This window comes from Oncorhynchus keta, chromosome 9 (assembly GCF_023373465.1).
Source record: "Oncorhynchus keta strain PuntledgeMale-10-30-2019 chromosome 9, Oket_V2, whole genome shotgun sequence".
Classification (NCBI taxonomy): Eukaryota; Metazoa; Chordata; class Actinopteri; order Salmoniformes; family Salmonidae; genus Oncorhynchus; species Oncorhynchus keta.
The window spans coordinates 41,774,230-41,789,996 of NC_068429.1; the positions used below are offsets into that span (position 1 = coordinate 41,774,230).

A 15,767-nucleotide genomic window follows, 5' to 3' on the forward strand; every position below is an offset into this window, starting at 1 on the left:
AAAAAAAGGTGCAATCTGGAACTTTCATTGCCTGTAAAAAGTGCTGGCTCTTTTTTTTGTTGCCTCTAGGCTAATTCTGTTTTTGAATTGCCTTGTGTTACCGAAAGGGAATGTACAGTTACCAGAATGCACCTTTTATATGTAAAAAAAGAAGTGTCTCAGACAGGATGACACAGGAAGAGAGCATTTTATATCCAAGGCTGAACTGTACAGTATGTCACCTGAATCAACCTCTTTGTTATGACATCTGCTCCAGTATATCTATATATTTCTCAGACTATAGACACATCTAGAGGGGCCACAGATGATACCACTGATGATACAATCCTAACCATAGATTAAAAGGATACTTTGGGATTTGGCAACGAAGCCCTTTATCAACTATGGCCCCTCTTGGTTATTCTATGGTGAAGACTATAAGCTGTGAACCTTGTAGGTAAGTCTAATGTCAGGACTGTATCAACTATAGGCCTCTAGGTAAGACTATGGTGAGGACTGTCTCAACTATTGCCCCTCTAGGTGAGTCGATACCATTTTTATGTCTGTGTCCAGCATGAAGGAAGTCAAGAGGTAGTTTTGTGAGCCATTGCTAACTAGCGTTAGCGCAATGGCAATGACTGGAAGTCTATGGGTATCTGCTAGCAACTTCCTTCATACTGGACACAGTGACATAAAAATGGCATCCACGAGTTACTCTACTGTAACTCTGTGGATGTATATAGAGGGAGTCATTGCCAAAATCCCAAAGTTTCCCTCTAAAGACATGAAGCGGTAGAGGAGATGCCATTCATTTTCAATGCAGCTAGACGGGGGCGGACTTCTATCCAGGCGGAGCGATCGACGGTGCTCATGCATGTGAAAGCCACTCAGCCAAGACGGAGAAAATAAGAATCTGCTCCATTTTTGGGAAATCTGCTCCGCCCCATCTCTTCTTGTATGGAAATCTCTTTACCTAGAGGGGTCACAGCTGTTATAGTCCTCACCAGACTCACCTAGAGGGGCCATAGTTGATACAGTCCTCCCCATAGACTTACCTAGAGGGGCCATAGTTGATCCGGTCCTCGCCATGGCCTTACATAGACACCATAGACTTACCTAGAAGGCTCACAGCTGATATAGTCCTCCCCATAGACTTACCTAGAGGGGCCATAGTTGATACAGTCCTCCCCATAGACTTACCTAGAGGGGCCATAGTTGATCCGGTCCTCGCCATGGCCTTACATAGACACCATAGACTTACCTAGAAGGCTCACAGCTGATATAGTCCTCCCCATAGACTTACCTAGAGGGGCCATAGTTGATACAGTCCTCACCATAGACTTACCTAGAGGGGCCACAGCTGATACATTCCTCAGACTTTGGGCCTGTACACTTCAGACACGTGGCGTCACATGCATGGCACTTCCCATGGCTATCCTGGTACTCTCCTGCATGCAAAACACAAAGACAACATTTTACATTTACGTTGCACTAATTCAATGTAAATACCCTGTAATATTTTAATACAGAACGTAAGTATTCAGCTGTACCTAGCAACTGCAGATGAGGCATATACAACTATATTTGATTTGTAATGAAAGGAAACTGATCAGATTACGTTTAATTACTTCTATGTATAGTTACTTTGTAATAATAATATAACGTGTGACCTACACTAACACAGTAGCTATACGGTTGCAACGCTCACTACCAAGTTTCGAACTGCCTCTGGAAGCAACATCAGCACAAGAACCGTTCGCCGGGAGCTTCATGAAATGGGTTTCCATGGCTGTGCAGCTGCACACAAGCCTAAGATCACCATGCGCAATGCCAAGTGTCGGCTGGAGTGGGGTAAAGCTCGTCACCATGGGACTCTGGAGCAGTGAATACATTCTGTGGAGTGATGAATCACGCTTCACCATCTGGCAGTCCAACGCCCGAATCAGGGTTTGGCGGACGCCAGGAGAACGCTAGGCCACTTAGTTCCAGTGGAAGGAAATCTTAACGCTATAGCATACAATGACATTCTAGATGATTCTGTGAACTTGACTGGCTTACACAGAGCCCTGACTTCAACCCCATCGAACCCCTTTGGTGATGAATTGGAACGCCTGACTGAGAGTCAGGCCTAATCGCCCAACATCAGCGCCGACCTCCCTAATGCTCTTGTGGCTGAATGGAAGCAAGTCCCCTCAGCAATGTTCCAACATCTAGTTGAAAGCCTTCCCAGAAGAGTGGATGCTGTTACTGTATAACAGCAAAGTGGGGACCAACTCCATATTAATGCCCATGATTTTGGAATGAGATGTTCGTCGAGCACGTGTCCACATACTTTTGGTCATGTAGTGTATTTCCAGCCTCCAAACAGTGGTGAATGGAAAGAGACATCTGCTACACAAAACGCCACAAAGTGTAATGACATTTGGCGAATGTCATTAGGCCAGAATTTATGCATCCACTGCTGTCCGTGCGCGTCTCGGTGTGGGCCACTCATCTCTGCCTTGGCAAAATGTCTGTGTTCTCGTGGAGCCACATGGCATTTTGGAGCATAGGCTACACAACACGTTTTCATGTCCATTCGCTCATTATTCCTGCCTCTGACATGCAGTAATGATAAGATGTGGTGTAATAGCCTACAGTTTACTTTAAAATGTTGTTTTAATAATTGTGATAGGCTCACGTTTTAAGGTATGGTGTACCCCCACTATTTATTTTGCTAGGATGCCGTGCCGCCTTACTTTCACCCCTGGAATAGACACAGGGTTGTACGAGTGAGTTTAAGGAGAGGGATTGATTGATTGACTGACCATCACCACAGACAGTGCTGACCATACACACTTTGTCCATAAGACTGTATCCACCAGCACAGCTGCTGCAGTTCCCCTTCCCCGCTCCCACACAGGTGAGACAGCTGGAATCACACCTGAGGAGGTACCAGCAGACTGGCTGAGATTACATAAACAGACACATGTGCACAGAAATAGGCACGCACGCACGCACGCACGCACGCACGCACGCACGCACGCACGCACGCACGCACGCACGCACGCACGCACGCGCACGCACGCACGCACGCACGCACGCACGCACGCACGCACGCACGCACGCACGCACGCACGCACGCACGCACGCACGCACGCACGCACACACACACACACACACACACACACACACACACACACACACACACACACACACACACACACACACACACACAGGGAGAGAGAGAAAGGTCACTAGTTCGAATCGCCAAGGTGAAAAATCGGTCAATGTGCACATGAGGAAGGCACAACCTTAAATTGCTCTGGGGTCACCTTGGTAAATGGCAGACCCTGGCTGTGACCCCACTCTCAGGGGGGAGTTGGAATATGCAACAAAAACAACGCACTGACAATTCACACGTGTGTATTAATATATTATTATTATATATTAACACACGCATGTGTAAAATAGGACAAATAAGCAACCCAGCAAATGATTATCATACACATGTTGGAATGAGGCCAGCCGTAATAATAATGAACAATCCACCTACACCAAGACACAGAGCTCACTCACCTCCTGCATATCCTGGGTCCATCACTAGTTTTCTGTGGGCTGCTGTCCGTGGCATAGAAACCAACACTACAGGAGGAAACACACCTCCACTCCTCCATCAGGTACCCATCAGCACACTGGTTACACGCCTCAATGCCCGCACCTGTGATAACACGCATGTGCACCCATACAAACGCACGCACACTGTAACCCATCTAAGCACCCGGAGACAACATCTGCACTCTAAACACATAAATTGTCCCTCTCATGACACATTATCGCTTCAGACGGTGACGCTGATGACTAGCTAAATGATTAGTACTGTATTTGTTTTACTTTTTTTGGGGGGGGGGGGTATAAATTTGCACATATACACTGCTCAAAAAAATAAAGGGAACACTAAAATAACACATCCTAGATCTGAATGTTGTAGTTGAATGTGCTGACAACAAAATCACACAAAAATTATCAATGGAAATCAAATGTATCAACCCATGGAGGTCTGGATTTGGAGTCACACTCAAAATTAAAGTGGAAAACCACACTACAGGCTGATCCAACTTTGATGTAATGTCCTTAAAACAAGTCAAAATGAGGCTCAGTAGTGTGTGTGGCCTCCACGTGCCTGTATGACCTCCCTACAACGCCTGGGCATGCTCCTGATGAGGTGACGGATGGTCTCCTGAGGGATCTCCTCCCAGACCTGGACTAAAGCATCTGCCAACTCCTGGACAGTCTGTTGGTGGATGGAGCGAGACATGATGTCCCAGATGTGCTCAATTGGATTCAGGTCTGAGGAACGGGCGAGTCAGTCCATAGCATCAATACCTTCCTCTTGCAGGAACTGCTGAGGTCTAGCATTGTCTTGCATTAGGAGGAGCCCAAGGCCAAGCACACCAGCATATGGTCTCACAAGGGGTCTGAGGATCTCAACTCGGTACCTATTGGCAGTCAGGCTACCTCTGGCGAGCACATGGAGGGCTGTGCGGTTCCCCAAAGAAATGCCACCCTACACCATGACTGACCCACCGCCAAACCGGTCATGCTGGAGGATGTTGCAGGCAGCAGAACGTTCTCCACGGCGTCTCCAGACTGTCACGTTTATCACATGTGCTCAGTGTGAACCTGCTTTCATCTGTGAAGAGCACAGGGCGCCAGTGGCGAATTTGCCAATCTTGGTGTTCTCTGGCAAATGCCAAACGTCCTGCACGGTGTTGGGCTGTGAGCACAACCCCCACCTGTGGACGTCGGGCCCTCATACCACCCTCATGGAGTCTGTTTCTGACCGTTTGAGCAGACACATGCACATTTGTGGCCTGCTGGAGGTCATTTTTTTTCCCCCTGCTCCTCCTTGCACAAAGGCGGAGGTAGCGGTCCTGCTGCTGGGTTGTTGCCCTCCTACGGCCTCCTCCACGTCTCCTGATGTACTGGCCTGTCTGGTAGCGCCTCCATGCTCTGGACACTACGCTGACAGACACAGCAAACCTTCTTGCCACAGCTCGCATTGATGTGCCATCCTGGATGAGCTGCACTACCTGAGCCACTTGTGTGGGTTGTAGACTCCGTCTCATGCTACCACTAGAGTGAAAGCCACTAGAGTGAAAGCACCAGCATTCAAAAGTGACCAAAACATCAGCCAGGACGCATAGGAACTGAGAAGTGGTCTGTAGTCACCACCTGCAGAACCACTCCTTTATTGGGGGTGTCTTGCTAATTGCCTATAATTTCCACCTGTTGTCTATTCCATTTGCACAACAGCATGTGAAATTTATTGTCAATCAGTGTTGCTTCCTAAGTGGACAGTTTGATTTCACAGAAGTGTGATTGACTTGGAGTTACATTGTGTTGTTTAAGTGTTCCCTTTATTTTTTTGAGCAGTGTATATATGGCTTTTTGATCCAATTCACCTGCACAGGTGGCACAGGCCTCGTGGCAGGGCTCGCAGGTGCTCTCCTGTTCGTTGTGGTAACTTCCTGGTTCACAGCTCCTCTGGCAGCGGTTCCCCAACAGACTGGAGGGGGGGAATAGATCGATAGTGAGATATTCATCATTATCTGGGCTCTGTGTTCCGACCCAGAGCGCACACACTCATTGAGAAGTTTCATCTGATAGCTCTCAACACTGCAAAATACAAAAAAAATATTATAATAGGAGTTTGCTTTGTTGCAATAGATTTAGAATGTGTGTGCGTGTGCAAATTAGTATTCTCTGTGGCGGAGATGGAGAATCACTGTGTACAGAGAAGAAATGCATGAGTTGGTAATTCGGGCGTCATCAGAGGGATTGGTTCACCTTGTGCCTGATTTGCATTCTGTGCAGATGTTCGCCGAGGTGCATCTCAAGCAGTTTTCACTGCACTTCCTGCACATATTTGCACCTGTGGGGAAAACAACAATGCAAGCATTCATACCTGCCAAATATAATTCCACTCCAGTTGAAGGAAAAGCATTGTTCATTAAGCACATATTCAGTAGAGACATCGGCTTGGTTTTTACAACAATACAGCATAATATCCTTAAAACCCTTTACACTTGGGGGAATTGGCCTATATGGATGGGGCTAAATTGAAATGTTTCTTACGTAAGAAATATGAAAAGCATGTGCATAACAATCTTGGCAATTGAAAAGGGAACCGTTTGGAGATGATGGGAACATTATTAGACCAAAAGGTGAGGACACAGCAGTTCACCTGACAAGTCTGAAATACTGTTGATTTTATTTCTAGTTTACATTGACGGTACTTTGCCGCATTTGTTGATGAAATCTGAAAATATTCTGCATACCTTCAGTAACACGATAAGAATATTACTGGGACAATGTGGGGAATTGCAACATAAAACAAAGAACTGACAAGGGTTTAAAGTGAGAGGTCAAACTGGTTGTCTCCAGGTGGCCACACACACATCTCCAAAGTGTGCACAAAGAAGAGTCTTCAACTACAAGGTGTTTTTGGAGCTGTGCCGTTGAGGAACTAGAGCAAGCACACTTGTAGTCGATTTGGTTGGAGCACAATCCTCCATCACAGCCATCACACAATCCAAATATTGGTCCATTATAAATCCCAATCTGGCTCAGGTGGGCATCATTTGAAGGCTTGTTCTAATTGCCAACATGACTAGCTGAGTTAGAGAGTACGATGTTACAGTGTGAGGCTTTCAAAATGCAATTCAGGGAAACAGATGCATCATTTTGGTGTGCATAGAAAGGAGTGCATTCAGTTGCGTGACGCAGCAAATTTTCATAGCAACAGACAAAAATAGTCTCATTCGGTTCAGAACAACCCAGGGTATAACAACGATATGATATGGAAATGTGAAGTGCACATTTTGATTCATGGGTGTTTAGCTTGCTTCTATGACATCAAAGCAGTATTTATTATAATCCTCAACGTCTCATCTTCAAAAATACATAAAGTCCTCTTAAAATGTACAGAATTTCCCTCACTCAAACAACAAAACATTTGCAAACGCTTTGCCCAAACAGCGGGAGGGATGGGGGCAGCTTCTTGTCATGCGAGTTGGGTGTAGTAATAAAGGCCTAGTTCACACATTTTATGGATTTTTAACATTTACATTTTTTTTTTTATATTTGATTTTGATATATCAGAGGATTCTGCAGCACCCTCAGCACCCTTGCTTACTGCAGCTATGCGTATGCGGGAACGAGGGCTACCCTGTTGAATGTTAATGTTAAGTGGATGGCCATGTTAAACATTTCCTCATGAGTTATAAAGCTCAGATAGATAAATAGTAAATAACAAAATATATATATGTTTTACATGCACTTTTTGAACCAGTATGCAATGCTATAGTAAATAGTATTAGAAATAGTACAATGTAGATTTCACGAAACAAAATACTCCACAATGCAAGTAACCATTTCACTGTACCGTTTACACCTTCTGTATCCTGGGCATGTCCCAAATAAACTTAGATTTGATTTGATATAGTGTGTGTTTACCAGAGATGGTAATGTGAAGAACAACATGAACTGCACTAAAGTCAAATTTGGATATAAGTTTAGGCAAAGAGACAGTTTCCAAGTTCAAAAATTCTCAGTTAGAATGCCCTGCTTTTATTTCGTCACACTCACAACCGTAAGCCATTGTCTGTAATTAGCTCATCATTAACTTGTGAGTTATTTTCCTGTAATAATAAATATAAATTAGATAAAGTTAAGACGTTGTCAACTATATGATATGGTCATTATTTTAACTGGCTAGCCAGCTAACTTAATGTTAGCTAGCTAATAAGCTAGAAACAAACCAAAACATTGTTAGAAAGTTGCTTTTAGTTGCCTAGTTTGCAAGATTGACATATACCAAATACATTTTTAAACGGATGGGTTTATTGGTGTTAAAATACACCAGCTATGTTATTTTGGACCACGTTATTGTGTTTATGCAAATTTTATATCACTGCGACATATGTCTACAGACCTGTCGATAGATTAGGTATAGACCAGCCTTTAGTCTTGAAATCTTTGGTTGTTTAGTACACTACCATACTCACTTTGTTTAGCACATGGCCTCACATGTGAATCGTTAAAGGGATGGGTGGGGCTAAGGCGTGAACAATGCTGAATGGGTGTAGACAAACAAGAGCTCTCCAGTAGGTACCAAAAACATTCAAAGGCCATTTTTTCAAAAGTGGGGTTACAAGTGAATCAACTTTCAAAGCAGAATTACTTTCCCATTGTTCCATAACTGTAGTGTATAATATACAATTTTCTAGCTCCGAGTCTATACCTTTATCCAATGTAAAAAACACAATTTCAAATGTTGTCTACATAAGACCGAATCGAGCTGGTTGGTCACATATACTAACCATCAATTTTACAATTGACATGCAGTATGATTTCAGCTGCCTTATTACTGTAATTATTGTTTTTAGAAGTAGTGGTCAGGGAAAATAAGACACATTTCCCGGTGCACTGCTCTAATTCATTGTTTTCTCCTTCCCCCTGTGAACATACCGCAGAGTTGGCTAGCAAGTCTAACGATTCGTCACGATATCACCTTACATCTACAATAAAGTGTGTCCCTCTGTGATGAACACAAAGTAGTTTTGTTTCGCATCTTCAAATTGTGTTCTAGTTTTTAAAATTTAATTCGATATAGATCGATGTACGTTTGTCGTAGAATGATGATGAATGCCTCACAACGTAGGTGGCAAATCCTGAATCGCATCCTATTCCCTAGACAGTGCACTACTTTGGACCAATATTCTATGAGAGTCTAGCCATAAGTAGCGCACTACTTGGGCATTCGGGTGTCATTTGGAACACACACAGGGACATACCATGGTCCAAGTAATAATTGTCACCACAACTTGCTGTGCAACTATTGGTTCCCTCGGTCAGGTAGTGTCCAGCGCGACATGTAGTACACTGGTCACTGCGGCTGCCCGTGCAGATTTCACAGGAGGAGAAACACTTCTTACAGCGACGCCGGTTGCCCCAGAATCCCACTGGGCACACAGACACACACGTCCTGTAAGAGAGAAAGCACATGCCTTGGTTGTTTAGTGCAACACCAGGATTGTCTCCACATGGGACACATACTAAATGCATGTGTTAACTGTGTGTCCTACAGAGTTCAAAGCTGGAAAGCCGGAGGGCTACTGTGAGAAACATCTGTGACTCGATAACAGCCGATTAAGTGAGGTTCGTAAATATGTAATAATGGGCCGCCGGACTATTGCGGCAGCCCATGATTTAAAGCACGAGTGGAAGACCTAGTACAACGTCACTGACTCCAACCTATACATTTAGAGTGAATAGTCTTGACCTGCTGTTGTTCTTGAACTTGAGGAAGAGGTGTAGACATGTGACACACTGCTGGGGGCCTGGTCCCTCACAGCCATCCTCACTGCACTCGGGGTCACATCGGCCTGGAAGGAACAAAACAAAACTTACATTTCTCATCATGCATTTTCATAGCCTGGAATAATTCATTTGACAAAGCATCTCTTACAAACACAAAAGGTGTTGGAACTCTTTAGACTTGGTGAAGCCTGGAGACTTATTAGCTTTGGCGTAGGCTACTAGTTAAACAAATGGAGCTCGATACAGGCCACAATTAGTAGTTCGATTCCGGTGTCTAAGTTATAAAAGGGGGTGATAATTTTGTGTCGTCTCGTTCCAAAGCTGCTCTGTGACAACGGGTAAAGTGACTCACCGTTGTATTCCTCAGTGAGGTCATCGCCGTCAGTTGGCAGCTCTGCCGAGCGGGCTTGCTCACGCCGCATGGAGTATGGTTGCTCTGAGGTGCCATAAAGCACTAGAGACCACTCTCTCAATTCCCCTGTAAATCAAGAAAAAGAAAAAAAACGACCTGTTATCAGGTTTTTACTAACTACATGACTTGACCAAAATCAACTAGGTCCCCAAGTCTTTCCTGGTCAGGTCACGTGATCAGGAAAATAAAAAAATCAGGACTCGACTCATGTGTAACAGTATTTGATATCTGGTGTAATTCTTGTGGTATTGAATGATGGTAAAAGTATAGCATGGCAAACCTGTTTCACTGTTGTCCCTTTGTTGAGATGGAGTATCCAGGACCTCCAGACTCCACTCTCCTGATGCCTTCTCCCCCCAGCAGTGAGTGGTCATGAACTCCCAGCTCTGGAAGCCCTCAATGGAGTGGTCAAGAGGCCTGGACCAAAATACAACCACGGTATAATAAACTCAGCAAAAAAAGAAACGTCCTCTCACTGTCAACTGCGTTTATTTTCAGCAAACATGTGTAAATATTTGTGTGTACATAACAAGATTCAACAACTGAGACGTAAACTGAACCAAGATCCACAGACATGTGACTAACAGAAATGGAATAATGTGTCCCTGAACAAAGGGGTGGGTTGTCAAAATCAAAATAACAGTCGGTATCTGGTGTGGCCACAGGCTGCTTTAAGTACTGCAGTGCATCTCTTCCTCATGGACTGCACCAGACGTGCCAGTTCTTGCTGTGAGAGTTACCCCACTCTTCCACCAAGGCACCTGCAAGTTCCTGGACATTTCTGGAGGGAATGGCCCTAGCCCTCACCCTCCGATCCAAAAGGTCCCAGACGTGCTCAATGGGATTGAGATCCGGGCTCTTTGCTTGCCATGGCAGAACACTGACATTCCTGTCTTGCAGGAAATCACGCACAGAACGAGCAATATGGCTGGTGGCATTGTCATGCTGGAGGGTCATGTCAGGATGAGCCTGCAGGGAAGGTACCAAATGAGGGAGGAGGATGTCTTCCCTGTAACGCACAGCGTTGAGATTGCCTGCAATGACAACAAGCTCAGTCCAATGAGGCTGTGATACACCGCCCCAGACCATGACGGACCCTCCACCTCCAAATCGATCCCGCCCCAGAGTACAGGCCTCGGTAAAACGCTCATTCCTTCGACGATAAACGTGAATCCGACCATCACTCCTGGTGAGACAAAACCGCGACTCATCAGAGAAGAGCACTTTTTGCCAGTCCTGTCTGGTCCAGCGACAGTGGGTTTGGGCCCATAGGCGACATTGTTGCCAGTGATGTCTGGTGAGGACATGCCTTACAACAGGCCTACAAGCCCTCAGTCTAGCATCTCTCAGCCTATTGCGGACAGTCTGAGCACTGATGGAGGGATTGTGTGTTCTTGGTGTAACTCGGGCAGTTGTTGTTGTCATCCTGTACCTGTCCCACAGGTGTGATGATCGGATGTACTGATCCTGTGCAGGTGTTGTTACACGTGGTCTGCCACTGCGAGGACGAGCTGTCCGTCCTGTCTCCCTGTAGCGCTGTCTTAGGCGCCTCACAGTACGGACATAGCAATTTATTGCCCTGGCCACATCTGCAGTTCTCATGCCTCCTTGCAGCATGCCTAAGGCACATTCACGCAGATGAGCAGGGACCCTGGGCATCTTTCTGTTGGTGTTTTTCAGAGCCAGTAGAAAGGCCTCTTTAGTGTCTTCAGTTTTCATAACTACGACCTTAATTGCCTACCGTCTGTAAGCTGTTAGTGTCTTAACGACCGTTCCACAGGTGCATGTTCATGAATGGTTCATTAGGAAACAGTGTTTAAACCCCTTTACAATAAAGACCTGTGAAGTCAGCCAGTTTCTATCATCAACAAATATTTTCGAATTTGTTAAGAGTGGGTGAAGCGACCAATCCCACTTGTATTGAGTACTACAGCACAACACCCTTTTCACACTATCATGTCAACCTGAACCGTACTGTTCCTTTTCACATTGTCCTTTCCACAGCTCCAGGAACTATGGTGGGATGTGTAACCAGGCCAGCGCAATACAGTTCATCTTGTCTTGGCTCAGAAGTGTGAAAAGGGACTTACCTGTTTGCCAGTAGCTGTGACTTGGTCCCGGCGGGTGACGTGAGTGTGACGGAGAGGTCACCTCTGTGACTGTGGGTGATGGTGACATGGATGACTACATGTTCCAGATAAACAATGTGCTGCAGGGGATGATGGGAGCAGCCGGTGGACTCATACACAGACCTTAGCACAAGGCCTGGAGGAATGGTTCTGTAATGTGACAGAGAGAGAGAGAGAGAGAGAGAGAGAGAGAGAGAGAGAGAGAGAGAGAGAGAGAGAGAGAGAGAGAGAGAGGGGGGGGGGACAGGGGAGCGGAAGAGAGGTGGAAGAGAATGTGGGAGAGAGAGTGAGAGAGAAGGACAGACATACAGAGAAAGAGAGAGAAAGTATGAGCGAAACACAGAGAGATTGTGAGGGAATTCCCATGCCGATGGATTCTCTGTGGAGATGGATAGATGGATATGCTTCAAAGGGAATAGAGGATTGTGTCCATGGTGGGAAGCAGTCAGTCAAGTACCTGCTCTCTTGGGTAGGAGCCTCCTTACACACATGCTGGGAGGGGACCAGTCTCCATCGCTCAGCCTCCTTCACCATGCTCTCTGCATCCAGCAGCCCAAAGCCGTACAGGTGGCTCACTGCCAATTAATAATTGAATGAATGGACAGAAGGAATAACAAATACACTAACAAAAAAAAGCAAATGAATGGATCGATGACTTAAGTAAGCCATCCATGAAGCAATTAGTCGGTCAATCTAGCAATTAGTCGGTCAATCTAGATAGGAATGTCTTAAATGTGGTTGTTTGTCGTTTGATGTGTAGTGGTACATAAATAATTGTTCCCTTGTATGTGTTTTGGATGTCAATGGAAATGATTATAAATGAAGGAAAGCCCTTTTAGTTTTCAGTAGCCAAGCGTTAAGGAAACACAAACTCATTTGTGGACAGGATATGGGAAACAAATTCAATCAAATCAGATAGATACCCTGGTATCCAGCCCCGTTGGTATGCCAGTCAGGGGAGGTCAGGTGACTGGCCTGTGACGTTCTGACAATAATGTGCTGCACGTCCCTCCAAGTCAGCAGTGGGCTGGATCAGGGCCCCACAGACACAAGTTAACAACACTGTATATAGTATATTATCTTAGTAATACTATAAAAACATGATCAATAGCTTATAACTAGGGCCATGAGTTTTTCTTGACCATGTGACCTGACAAGGAAGACTTTTCAGTCCAAGTTTTAGCCTTTAACTAGGGCCCAGAGTTGTTCCTGGTCAGGTCACATGGTCAAGAAAACCTCCTTGTTACCTATAATATTATCATTAGATTTAGATATCGGTGATGATATCTCTAGGAAAGTAGGTTACTTGGCCTCCAGGGTGAGTGCGATGACCCCTGCTGCCATTGGAGCTGAGACTGAGGTCCCAGAATGCTCCTTGCTACAGCCTTGTTTCAGGTCCAATGTTACCTGCCAAATAGAAAGTATTGTTGTGTGACTACAAAATGGTACAGTAGATGTGCTATTATGCCTTATAAACATCATACGGGGCTTTAAAGATACACTTTGTAACTTTCAGGTCATTTAATTTCCCCTGTGACAACGACAAACACATTCTGTCAAGAAGCAAAATGTTTAAAAAATAATGGATACATTCACCCCATCCTTTCCTTTCACAAACAAGCGCTGCAGCTGAAAAGAGCTGAAGTGGCTGCACCTTTGACACGGGTTTAAATCACTGTCATATGCAGCTATTGTATCAAATCAAATAATGAAGTCAAATCTAAATGTACTCATCACGCATAGCCGGGTTGGGGCCGATATACAGCTTGACTCACCATCTTGGCTCCCTGTCTGTCGGTGGAGAAGGAGCTGTAGGTGGAGGCCAGTGTCGAGGGGCATGGCTCCAGGTAGTCGGGTCTGGCCCCGCTATGGGTGGTGCTGCTGATGGAGATGGTGTAGATGCTGTTGGTGTAGCCGTCACAGGAGCAGTGATCCCTGCTCCGCCCACCGTTACCCGACGCCCACACGAAGATGGAGCCACGCCCCTTCCTTCCCTGGGAGTGGGGGTTCATGGGAGTAGTAGTTTTGGTCAAATGACCTTCATCAAGGTTTTATAGGATTTGGATTCTAGACACTGATCTAAGGTTGTTCTTGCGTATTCCCTTCACCGTTGGTTTACATTAGGGGGGGTGCAAACTGATCCTAGATCTAAGGGCACCCTTCTCCCCTGTGATTAATGCCAAGCGTGAAGAGCCACTAATGATTCATATTTGTATGTTATTTACATATTGATATGAAGATAAAGATAAGCACTAGAAGTAAACATACAGCCTGAGGCCAAAGACAGACAGACAGACAGACAGACAGACAGACAGACAGACAGACAGACAGATTTCAGGACTTTTTGTGGAGCAAAATTGTTTGACCATTGAAAATCCTATTTTCAAGGTAGAAAAACAAGTAAATACACACGTGCACATGCACACACACATAGTGGAGAATACATGCAGAGAAGTTAGACAGACACACACACACACACACTCACAGTGCGTATGCCGTTGTCTAATGCGAGGCGAGCCAGAGGGCCAGGTCCTTCCACAGTCCTCCCATCATCCTCCGGCCCCCAGCTGGCAGAGTAAATATCAATGTGCTGCTGCCTGAAGCTCAGGGATTGGGCCTCTACTATGTCCGTCACATCTCCGTCCAGCATACGAATGCCTGCAGATACAGGAGTGGGATGGACCTTCATAACCTTAGTATTCACTACATGGGATGGATCACCCATAGGAATAGACCGACTAGAATGAGATTATATTTTTATGGGACCGCCTGATTTTGAGGAGACCTTCAGCACCATACAGTATGTATGCATCTTCAATTTACAATATACCTTCTATTTAATATTTGTAAAACTGAACTTGGACTGAATATACAGTATTTGTCCATATTTAATGTGCTGGCACCAAGGAGATACATTTTGTTTTTAAATACCTTTTTCTCCCCAATTTCGATCTTGTCTCATCTCTACAACTCCCCAACCGGCTCGGGAGGCGAAGGTCGAGTCATGGGTCCTCCAAAACATGCTCGGCCTAACCACGCTTCTTAACACCTGCCCGCTTAACCTGGAAGCCAGGCGCACCAATGTGTCGGAGGAAACACTATTCAACTGATGACCGAAGTCAGCATGCAGGCAGCCGGCCTGCCACAAGTAGTCGCTAGAGTGCAATGAGCCAAGTATAGCTCCCCCCCTGGCCAAACCCCCCCCTAACACGGATGACGCTGGGCCAATTGTGCGCCGCCCTATGGGACACCCGATCACGGCCGGTTGTGATACCGCCCGTGATCGAACCTGGGTCTGTAGTATCACCTCTAGCACTGCGATGCAGTGCCTTAGACTGCTCGGGAGTCCCCTGCATTTCATGTTTTAATAAACGTGACTAATAAAGAACTCAAAACTCACCACCTATCCGAGCATTGAAGGAGATTCCAACAGTGCACTGAGAGTTATTTGCTGCCGCGGCAACCATCCCAGCACATTTTGTCCCATGGCTTACCCGGAAAAAAAGGGAATGCATACCACATTAGCTTAGTTGCATATGTATGAGGAGACAGGCTATATGTACAACATCAAACTGGCAAAGAATAGACACATTCAAACAAGTGAATATGCATATTCATATAATATGAACATAATATATGAGTGTAATTGTGGTTGCTTCATAAAATGGGCTAAGATTCTGGAAAGCTGCAATAAGTAGGGCCTGGAGTTTTTCCTGACCACATCAACTTACCACGAAAAAACTCACAGCCCCAGCTATGAGCAATATGCATATTGAAAATAAGAATAACCTGTTGTCATTGCTGGAGTCGTATCTGGGCGTGGGGTCATCATCATTCCCATTGAAATCATAGCTTGCAAAGGGGTCCTAAGATACAGTGACACA

General features: G+C 45.4%; 1 protein-coding gene across 2 annotated transcripts in view; it reads right to left on the reverse strand.

Moving 5' to 3' along the window:
* pcsk5a (proprotein convertase subtilisin/kexin type 5a) overlaps positions 1 to 15,767 on the reverse strand; it is a 40,729-nt gene that overhangs the window by 20,853 nt on the left and 4,109 nt on the right. For both annotated transcript variants that reach the window (XM_035776658.2, XM_052525915.1), the window contains exons 5-21: positions 15,673 to 15,749; positions 15,284 to 15,372; positions 14,369 to 14,541; positions 13,659 to 13,877; positions 13,190 to 13,290; positions 12,807 to 12,910; positions 12,341 to 12,458; positions 11,845 to 12,033; positions 10,035 to 10,171; positions 9,695 to 9,820; positions 9,305 to 9,407; positions 8,817 to 9,007; positions 5,809 to 5,893; positions 5,424 to 5,527; positions 3,538 to 3,679; positions 2,787 to 2,902; positions 1,325 to 1,427 (exon numbers count right to left, since the gene is read on the reverse strand). In XM_035776658.2, coding sequence (XP_035632551.2) covers positions 1,325 to 1,427; positions 2,787 to 2,902; positions 3,538 to 3,679; positions 5,424 to 5,527; positions 5,809 to 5,893; positions 8,817 to 9,007; positions 9,305 to 9,407; positions 9,695 to 9,820; positions 10,035 to 10,171; positions 11,845 to 12,033; positions 12,341 to 12,458; positions 12,807 to 12,910; positions 13,190 to 13,290; positions 13,659 to 13,877; positions 14,369 to 14,541; positions 15,284 to 15,372; positions 15,673 to 15,749 — 2,177 coding nt within the window. The remainder of the gene's footprint in view (positions 1 to 1,324; positions 1,428 to 2,786; positions 2,903 to 3,537; positions 3,680 to 5,423; positions 5,528 to 5,808; positions 5,894 to 8,816; positions 9,008 to 9,304; positions 9,408 to 9,694; positions 9,821 to 10,034; positions 10,172 to 11,844; positions 12,034 to 12,340; positions 12,459 to 12,806; positions 12,911 to 13,189; positions 13,291 to 13,658; positions 13,878 to 14,368; positions 14,542 to 15,283; positions 15,373 to 15,672; positions 15,750 to 15,767) is intronic.